This window comes from Chiloscyllium plagiosum, chromosome 17 (assembly GCF_004010195.1).
Source record: "Chiloscyllium plagiosum isolate BGI_BamShark_2017 chromosome 17, ASM401019v2, whole genome shotgun sequence".
In the NCBI taxonomy this organism is placed as follows: Eukaryota; Metazoa; Chordata; class Chondrichthyes; order Orectolobiformes; family Hemiscylliidae; genus Chiloscyllium; species Chiloscyllium plagiosum.
This window is the reverse complement of record NC_057726.1, coordinates 66,221,881-66,232,081: the sequence shown is the minus strand read 5'-3', so window position 1 is coordinate 66,232,081 and position 10,201 is coordinate 66,221,881. Positions and strand designations below refer to the sequence as shown.

At 43.3% G+C, this 10,201-nt stretch overlaps 1 protein-coding gene across 1 annotated transcript in view; it reads left to right on the top strand.

The window, feature by feature from the left end:
* The window catches only part of st3gal2 (ST3 beta-galactoside alpha-2,3-sialyltransferase 2), a 123,371-nt gene that overhangs the window by 45,069 nt on the left and 68,101 nt on the right, over positions 1-10,201 (top strand). The window contains exon 2 of the mRNA XM_043707438.1: positions 3,958-4,151. Within this exon, the coding sequence (XP_043563373.1) occupies positions 3,958-4,151 (194 nt within the window). The remainder of the gene's footprint in view (positions 1-3,957; positions 4,152-10,201) is intronic.

Below are 10,201 nucleotides of genomic sequence, written 5' to 3'. Positions count from 1 at the left end.
CACTTTCCTCATTCCTGAAGAAGGGCTCATGCCCAAAACGTCGATTCTCCTGCTCCTTGGATGCTGCCTGACCTGCTGCGCTTTTCCAGCAACACATTTTCAACTCTGAACTCCACCAGGGTCATCCAAGAGTTTCCAAAATTAAAATGCTGGCAAGACGTTATGGCTGGTGGCCAAGCTTGAATGCAGACATAGCCACGTTGGTAGGGCAGTGCTCAGAGTGCCAACAAAGGCAAAATTTAACATCAACAGCTCCCCCACATCTGTAGGAATGCCTGGGTAAACCTTGGACTCAGTTACATGTCGACTATGCAGATGCTTTCATGGGCTCAATGCCCTTAGTCATTGCAGATGCCCACTCACAGTGGTTGGACATATTTCGAGTTCATTTGTCAAGCACAGGGAAGACGATAGAAAAACTGTGTGCATCTTTTGCAATACACAAACTCTTTGAAGTATTGGTCACAGATAACGGGCCATTGTTTACCAGAAGGGAATTTGGCTATTCCTAAAGTTGAATGGAATTCAAAACATAAGGACAGCTCTATACCATCCACTGTCCAATGGTCTGGCAGAACAATTCAAATCTTGAAGGCAGTTTTGAAGAAACAACCCACAGCCTCACTAGATACCAAGCTGTTAGGGTACTTTATTTGATTATAGGACCACTCACGTGCAATGCAGGGATAGCACTGGCAGAGTTGCTAATGGGTAGAAGACTCCACACCAGGTTAAGTCTGATCTTCCTGGACTTGGGCAGGAGATGAGGGCCAAATGGCATCAGGAATGCCAATGCCGGACACAAGATCCACCAAGTGAGAGAGGCAGTTTGATACAGAGGATGACGTTTGGTGTAAGAACCGTGGGAATGGCCCCACATGGGTAAGAGGCATGGTCGACGTGAGGTCAGGACCAGTCATGTACAAACTTTGGCTGGGTGAGATGGTCCTGAGCAAACACATGGACTGTATGAAAGCCATGATTTCACAAATGAGTGCGGGAGCAAAACCTGCTTTGGGCTACTGGGAACAAGCAGAAAGGCTGTCAGAACCTGTGGGTTCACCGTTTACATCAAGCATTGACGAGTCCTTGGTATCAGAGATGGACGTGACAGATGTAGTCACCCCGATGCCCTGCCACTGGAAGAAGAGAGTGAAATTCTACCAAGATGGTCCTGGCGCAAGAGGCGGGCTCCGTTACACACCGCCCATATTGGATGTTCACTTGGAGGAACTTGACCCAGTGTTAAAACATCCCAGATAGCTCTCCAAGAGAAAGGACTGACCTACATCCTTGAATTTGGTGGGGGGAGGGATGCAGTGATTGTAACAAGGTCAGCCAGGTGGATCTCCTCGGATATGAGTTCCCTGATTAGGGCTGTTAACAGGAATCGAAAAGTGTGGAACTGGAAAGACACGGCTGGTCAGGCAGTATCTGAGGAGCAGGAGAGTTGACATTTTAAGCAGAAGCTCTTCCTCATTCCTGATGAAGAGCTTATGCTCGAAACATCGACTCTCCTCCTCAGATGCTGCCTGACCGGCTGTGCTTTTCCAGCACCACACTTTTCGACTCTGATCTCCAGCATCTGCAGTCCTCACTTTCTCCCTGTTAACAGGAATGTCAGACTGAGAGCTGGCTGTGAACAGGCAGTACTAGAGTCAAGGAGTCTACACGTGTAATAAAGGGTGACAGGATACCGTCCTCTGTGAAGGTATTTCAATCACGTTTCATTGTCTTTAAGAGTGGAAGTTACAATGGCAGATGTATCTGTTCTGTGCACAGAATGTACATTAGAGCCAATCTGGGGTGTTTCACCTGTTAATCCCCACTTTATTCACCTGGAGTCAGGTAGAAATACAGATTGATTTGTAGAAACTTTGTTTTTAAATAATTTACAGAAACCAAATCTATCCTGGAGGGTGCTACCAAGTTTGCAAACAAGTTAATAGAGATTAGAGATGTCAGCAGAGTTCAAATGGGTGCAATGGAATGATAGTACAGGTATTGGAGGGGTTTATGCTGCTTTGTGCTTTCCTCTTCTGTGTATTGGATTTATGAGGCTATCGGTAATGCTCTAGAGGGCAAAGACTGAAATGAAGATTCACTGAAATTGATCCATGGAAAAGACTTCATGACCTCTTTTGCCATTTGTGGGTACTTTTATGATTGTACTCCATTCTGTAACTCACTCCAGGGATCTATTATTGTTATAAAGTCTCTGCTTATCCAAAACGCCAGCATTTTAAGACGAAGAGAGCAGGAATGTTCTTTTCCCATAGGGTTGGAAGGCCACAGAGTACACAGCCAAAGTTCGTGATTGGACCACAAACCACAACATGTAAAAAAGTACTATGTCGGTGCTTGAAGGGAAACAGTATAAACGAAATGAAATAAGGGAAAAGGATAGACAAATACGATTAGGACTGCTGCTCATGCAGAGAATAGGTGTTAAAACAGACAGGTAGCTCCAGTAGCCTTTTTCCAGGTATAATTTCTGTTGCCTTCTATGTAATAAGATTCCAGTCCCTAACTAACTCACAGGTAGGCATTTTTCATAAATTAAGTTCTAGTCTGTAACTAACTTCTGGGTATCCATTATTCTATATAGAAACAATCTGAACCCCCCCCCCCAATAGATTCCAATCTGTAATTCATTTCTGAGTATCAAATATGCTATACATAAATTCTCTGACCTCCTCGAATAGATTCCATTTTTTATTCACTCCTGGGTATCCATAATTCTACACACAAACCATCTGAGCCCCTCAATTAGATTCTATTCTCAGCTCATTCCCGGGTATCCATTATTCTATATAAACCATCCAAGCCCCACGTTTATATTTCAGCCTGTAACTCACCCTTAGGAATCCCTTATTCTATACATAAACTATCTGAAGCCCTCAATTACATTCCAATCTGTTACTCATTCCTGGGTATTCATTATTCTATATATAAACCATCTGAACTCCTCGTTTAGATTCCAAGACTGTAACTCAATCCTGGATTTCCATTATTCTATATATAAATCTCCAAACCCCTCGATAACATTCCAGTCTGAAACTCACTCCTGGGTATCTGTTATTCAATGTGCAAACTATCTGAATCCCTTGATTAGATTCCAAACTGTAACTCACTCCTGGGAATCCATTATTCCATATATAAGCCCATGTATAGATTTTCTGCCAAGTATCCAAATTTCAGTTGATGAGCTGTGTAGCTGTGATACTGAATAACTGTGCATGTCAGGGGTCTGACTGTTTGTTACCATAACCCCATGCACAGGCTGGTGGGGACCTATGCCTGATAGTCCGACTGTAACTGCAGTCAGACATCCTGTTTTAGGACTAGCTGAGAGAAGCAATCAAAAGGTGTGTTTCTCCACTTTATAGCTCTTTTGTTTTTTGCCAATAATGTTTCTGTTCATAGAATCCCTACAATGTGGAAACAGGCCCTTTGGCCCAACAAGTCCACACCAACCCTCCGAAGAGTAACCCACATTCCCCTACCCTATTACTCTACATTTCCCCTGACTAATTCACATAACCTACACATCCTAGAACACTGCACGCAATTTAGCATGGCCAATTCACCTAACCTGCACCTCTTTGGACTGTGGGAGGAAACTGGAACACCCGAAGGAAACCCACGCAGACACAGGAAGAATGTGCAAACTCCACGCAGACAGTCACCGAGACTGAAATCAAACCCGGGTCCCTGGTGCTGTGAGGCGCTGTGCTAACCACTGAGCTACTGTGCCACCTGTTGTTACAATGGAAACCTGTATGTCTGAAAAAGTGAGTTAAATAAGTCCACTGAGAGGTAATTGAATGGGTCAGATAGTTTGATAAACAGAGTGGCATTTCTTCCCTTGCTGAAGCACTTAATTTGGCTTCCCTCCTGCTGTCTGCTTTACTTTTTCATCACATGGTGACCTTTTTCTTTCCCTGCACCTTCCAGATGCTTCAGCCACAGTTCAAACCACACGACCTGAAGGATGTCTTGCCTAAACTCTTCCTCACTGTGCCCGGAGAGAATCCATACACCTCCTGGAACCGTTCGCGCTGTCGGCGCTGTGCAGTGGTGGGGAATTCCGGAAACCTCCATCATTCTCACTACGGAGCAGACATTAACTCTCATGATTTCATCATGAGGTAAGCTGTGAAGGTGAAGGACATCTCTCGGTGGGAGATCCTTTCTAACTGTTTTTTTTTTACAAATTCCCGGTGTTACGTTTCATAGAGATAAGGAATAGCTTGAATCCATGGAAAAAATTAAGAAATTGAAATAAAAAGTGAAAATGTTGGAATGCAAGGCAGGTTCATCAGCATCTGAGAGAGAAAACAACTTTGATTTTTTTGAGTGCAAAACGGCCTCCTGAATCTCACTTTGTCAACTACTGTGTGTTTCAAGCAATTTTTCCTTTAAGTTTCATATCTCAGTGTGTAGGATAGGGAAAAAGAAGCTTAAAAATGTGTTTCTGGAAAAGCACAGTAGGTCAGGCAGCATCAAAGGAGCAGGAGAATCGACGTTTCGGGCATAAGCGACTGAGATAAGGTGGAGGGAGGGGAAATGAGAAAGTGGAGAAATTAGCATAGGAATGTGCATTCATCCCCTGTGGTTGGAGGGTTCCTAGGTGGAAGATGAGGGGCTCTTCCTCCAGGTGTCGTGTTGCCATGGTCTGGCGATGGAGGAGGCCAAGGACCTGCATGTCCTTGGTGGAGTGGGAGGGGGAGTTAAAGTGTTCAGCCACGGGGCGGTTGGGTTGGTTTGTGCAGGTGTCCCAGAGATTGTTCTCTGAAAAATTCGCAAGGATAGGGAATGCAACAGGAAAAAGCCCACCAGTTCCCCTGGTTTGCCTTATACCACCTGGGTGGTGATAGGATACAACAATAATAAGAGCTGTTGATTAATCACAGCAGGCAGTCTCTAATAATTAGTCTACAATGTGACCTCATTATCATACACTATGTCTCAAGTTACTGGCACACTGTTTCCCAGAACATTAATATCCGAAACAGATCTGATTTTCCTTTGTGTGACTCGATACTAACTGCTTCACCATCTCCTTAGTTAGGAAATCTAGTATAGGGCTTATTTGACTACCCTGCCTCTAAAATGTCAGATCAGATTTTGCTTGCTAGTTATTCTGTTGTGTTCCACAAATCTGGATGACACAAGTTTCAGTACAACGGTAGATGCTTTATTATTGGACAGTCAGTGATTCTCAATGTCCCCAAAAGTGTCCCCATAAGTTATACTTACGATGACACTTCGCCACGACTCTGCTCTACACACAAAGGCAGTAATTTTTATAGGACTATAATACAAAAGGTCTATAAATCACATGGTTGATTGTCATTACATTGTTTAAGATGGGCAATTATAATTTTACAAGGCCCAGTGAATGTCAATATTCTGTGATAACGAGTGAATGGATTACAGGTACTGATTATCGTATTTTTCATGATCACGTGTTGATGGGAATAGATTAAAACAGAAGGGTTTTGCCTGTTCTCAATGGGGGATTCACATTCCTATGCTAATATGGAGGGGAACCAAGATAATGAGAGCAGGAGGCAGTTTAGCAGGGTTGTGGCCAAGTTATCTGTCTTGTCTGGGGAGGACAAATGCCTTTGCCCAAGGCTGCAGAGGAATCCACATGTGATTCCAATGGATTCCTTCTCTAAGATTCAGTCAGCCTCCTCCCTCCTGAGATGTTCTGTCTATTCTGTAAGAGGACAGACATGCAATTGATACTGCAGTGAATCTCTTTGGTAGTGGAATGCATAAACCTTGATTCCCCACTATGCCTTGAAAGAGAAGTAAAACATGGACCTGATCCCTTTGTGGCTTTCTAACTCCCTCAATTCTAGCTTGTATATCTTGGAGAATTTGAAATCTTTGCACGTTCAATTGTTGGAAGTGTGGGCATCTGTGAAAGAATGGTGCAAGTAGTTTATCTTCTTCCTCAATGAGGGTTAAGGATTGAGAAATAGAGAGAGAGGTCAAACACATTCATGTGAATGTGCGAATGAATTCACTCTTAGGCACAAAAAACAATGGGAGAGGGAAGAAAGATTAAATGAATGAGAGAACAAAGGAACAAATAAAAGAAAGAAAAAACTCACCTATTGTTAGCCACTAGCAGTCTCCTCCCAGCCAAATCGTTGTCAACTCCTTTGTCTGTCCAACTGTCCTCTCTCTTTGGGCTCTATCCCTACCTCTCGTTTACTCTTTACCCACTCCCCCACCCTATATTCTGCATATAAACCACATTTTCCTAGCTGGCATCAGTTCAAAGGAAGGGTCACCAGACCCGAAACGTTGATTTTAATTTCCCTTCACAGATGCTGCTGGACCTGCCGAGCTTTTCCAGCAACTTCTGACTGTGTTTGCTTTGAGGTTTTATTTCCTGTTTAAGAGTCTCCTGTATGAAGAGGGAAATAGAGTTTCAGGAATTACACTGTTTTAAGAGAAAAATTGAGAGTTTAAGCAGTTTTATTTTATTGATCCAACCCCCTTCCTGTCCCCTAATTGGTTTTGAACTGGATGGACTGTTTCTGGGAGTACATCACGTATGATTGTGAAGTTAGCAAAAAAGAAAGGAAAAGCTACTTTCTGAGAGAGAGTGCTTAAAGCGCTTATTCCAAAAAAGTAAAATCTTTTAAGTATTTGTCACAACCTCAGGAAGTTCCAGAGCACTTTTCTTTTTAATTAGATTAGATTAGATTAGATTAGATTACTTACAGTGTGGAAACAGGCCCTTCGGCCCAACAAGTCCACACCGCCCCGCCGAAGCGCAACCCACCCATACCCCTACATTTACCCCTTACCTAACACTACGGGCAATTTAGTATGGCCAATTCACCTGACCTGAACATCTTTGGACTGTGGGAGGAAACAGGAGCACCCGGAGGAAACCCACGCAGACACGGGGAGAACGTGCAAACTCCACACAGTCAGTCGCCTGAGGCAGAATTGAACCCGGGTCTCTAGCGCTGTGAGGCAGCAGTGCTAACCACTGTGCCACCGTGCCACCCACAAATGTGAGCACTGATATAGAAGATGTAGCAGCCAATTTGGGCATACAAAGCTTCAAGGCAATAATGGCCATTTAATCCATTTTAATCATGTTAATGGAGGGATCAATATTGTCCAGACCCTGCTCTTTGCTGAATAGTGTCATTCTCCCTGTGATTGCATGGGTTTCCTCTGGGTGTTCTGGCTTCCTCCCACAATCCAAAGGTGCGCAGGTTAGGTGAATTAGCTGTGCTAAATTGTCCATAGCGTTCAGGGATGTGTAGGTTAGGTGGATTAGTCAGGGGTGAATGTAGAGTAATGGGGAATGGGCTTGGGTGGGATACTCTTTGGAGGGTTGTTGTGGATTTGTTGGGCCGAAGGGCTTGTTTCCACAATGTAGGGATTCTAAAAAAAAATTAGTGCTCCCCTGAGAAGGAGACAAGACCTTGTTTTTTTCTGTTCATTAGAACCCTGTGTCAGGCTTGAATACTGCTCTCAAGTATGTTCACCCGAGGTGTTTTTGAAATTTCTTAGCAATGGAATTTCAAAGGAAATAACTACACAAACATTCTAATCCTCCTTAATGATGTCAGGCATGCAGAGCCAGACTGGTACCCAAGGGTTGATTAAAATGTGGCTAGAGGCACCCTTCTGGTGTTTGGACAGTGCTTACTTTCAACTAAATCGAAGCTCAATGTCAAGTATAATTAATCTGACACTTTTTAAATGTTTTATGGGAGATTTATAATAGAGGGCGGTTTAAAGGGACAATCCAGAGGTGTCATTTCACCGTTGGTAATTTAGTCTAGCTCATGGGTGACCGTTAATGTTTATGCAAAATTAACCCTAGTTTTTTATTTTCATATGGCATGGGCATCACTGGCAAGGCCAGCACTTGTTGCCCCTCCCTAATTACCATTAAAACCGAACGGCTTGCTTGGCCATTTTGGATGGCATCCAGGGTCTGGAGTCACGTAGAGATTAGACAAGGTACAGAGGGCAGATTTCCTTCCCTAAAGTGAGATAGATGGGTTGTTGTAAAAACAATTATAGTTTCATAGTCACCATTACTGAAATCATGTTGCAGCTACACAAAAGTCTGGTGCAGCTGCACCTGGAGTATTGCCTACAGTTCTGGTCACCACTTTATAGGAAGGATGAGGAAGCTTTGGAAAAGGTTCAGAGGCGATTTACTAGGATGTTGTCTGGTATAGAGGGAAGGCCTTATGAGGAAAGGTTTAGAGACTTGAGGCTGTTTTCATTAGAGAGAAGAAGGTTGAGAGGTGACTTAATTGAGACATATAAGATAATCGGAGGGTTAGATAGGGTGGACAGTGAGAGCCGTTTTCCTCAAATGTTGAGGGCTAGCATGAGGGGACATAGCTTTAAATTGAGGACTGATAGATATAGGACAGATGTCAGAGGTAGCTTGTTTACTCGGAGAGTAGTAGGGGCGTGAAACGCCCTGCCTGCAACAGTAGTAGATTCGCCAACCTTAAGGACATTTAAATAGTCATTGGATAGACATATTGATGAAAATGGAATAGTGTAGAATAGATAGACTTCAGATTGGTTCCATAGGTCGGCGCAAACTTGAAGGCCAAAGGGCTTGTATTGTGCTGTAATGTTCTATGTTCTAACTTTCAACTATGGATTTTATTAATTTAAATTAAATTCTAACAACCATGGCTTTTGAACACATGTCCCCGAGCATTAACCCAGGCCTACGAATTACTAACCCAGTGACATACCCAGTACGCCACTATCTCCCTAGTACAATTAGATTGTACTATTCAATTGTATTGCAAGAAGACAAAAACCAGTTTGGTTCTTGTGAGTGGAAGAAATAGCCATCTTCTGCAATGAGCCACAGAAGTATTGATATGAAAATACCTCAGGAGATTAATCTGCCGGGAGAACGATTGGAAAAATCCAGCTTTATACCAGATTTTTGGAGTTTTGTTGGTAACAGTGACTTCAGGAGATTTCTGACTGGCCTCCAAGTCTCAAGGCTACAAAGTGTGAAAACCAGCTCCAGGGTCCTATTCCTGATAATCATCATGACTGAACCTGGAATGTATATGTGTGGCTAATGCTGCAGGGCTCAGTAGTGAGCACTGCTGCCTCACAGTGCCAGGGACCCAGGTTTGAGTCTAGCCTCAGGCGACTGTGGGGATTTTGCACATTCTCTGTGTCTGCTTTCAGTTTGCTCCGGTTTCCCCCTACAGTCCAAATTTGCATGCTCTGGAAAGGAAACCAAAATAAAGAATCTGTTCCAGCACGTCCCATCCATTTTTCCAACCCTAACCTTCTCGTCACCCTCTTGTTTGTGGCCTACCTTTCCTGGCAAGGCCTCCTGCTAGATTAGCCTCACACTATCAAGTTCCCCTATCTAAACCCCTGCCTGTCTCTGCCAACACTCTCCCTAACTCAAAACCCTGGCATCACCAAAGTCCTCTCAGAAGTCAAGATCTGATGCACTTTGGAACAGCATATTAAGTGGTCCTCTGAATACACATGAAATAAGTCACTCAGTGCCTTTCTTTCCCTCCATATTGCACTTCCATGCAGCCTCATTCTGTTCGCCTGACTGCAATAGTTGAATGAGCTGGTGGATTTGTTTCTAAGGAGAGTTTGTGTTCTAAGCAGGGGCAAAGGGTAGAGTTAATATGTTTCCCTCTTTTAGCCTTTTTAAAAATTTTGTAATTAGCTATACCCATCCTCCCGAAATTGAACCTTTCAATCTTAATTGGACAGACCTTCAATCACTTCCTTGCTGTCCTCTAAACTGAATGATACTTACACATCCCATGAAAGCAATCACTGATAAGTGCCACCAAATAATAACATCACATTGGGGCAGACAATAAACAATAAATAAACTAATGCCTGTAAAAATGGTATGGCAATTATCATGGGAAAGTTTAATCAATATGTCAATTGATCGAATCAGCTCGGTCAGGGTAGCCTTGAGGAGGAGTTCATTGAGTGTACCCGCGATAGTTTTCTTGAACAGTATGTAATGGAACCGACGAGGGAGCAAGCTATCCTAGATCTGGTCCTGTGTAATGAGACAAGATAATTAACGACCTCATAGTTAGGGATCCTCCAATACCAGGGTCCTTTGCTTAAACAAAGGGGACTACAATTGAATGGGGGAGGAGTTGGCCAAAGTAGACTG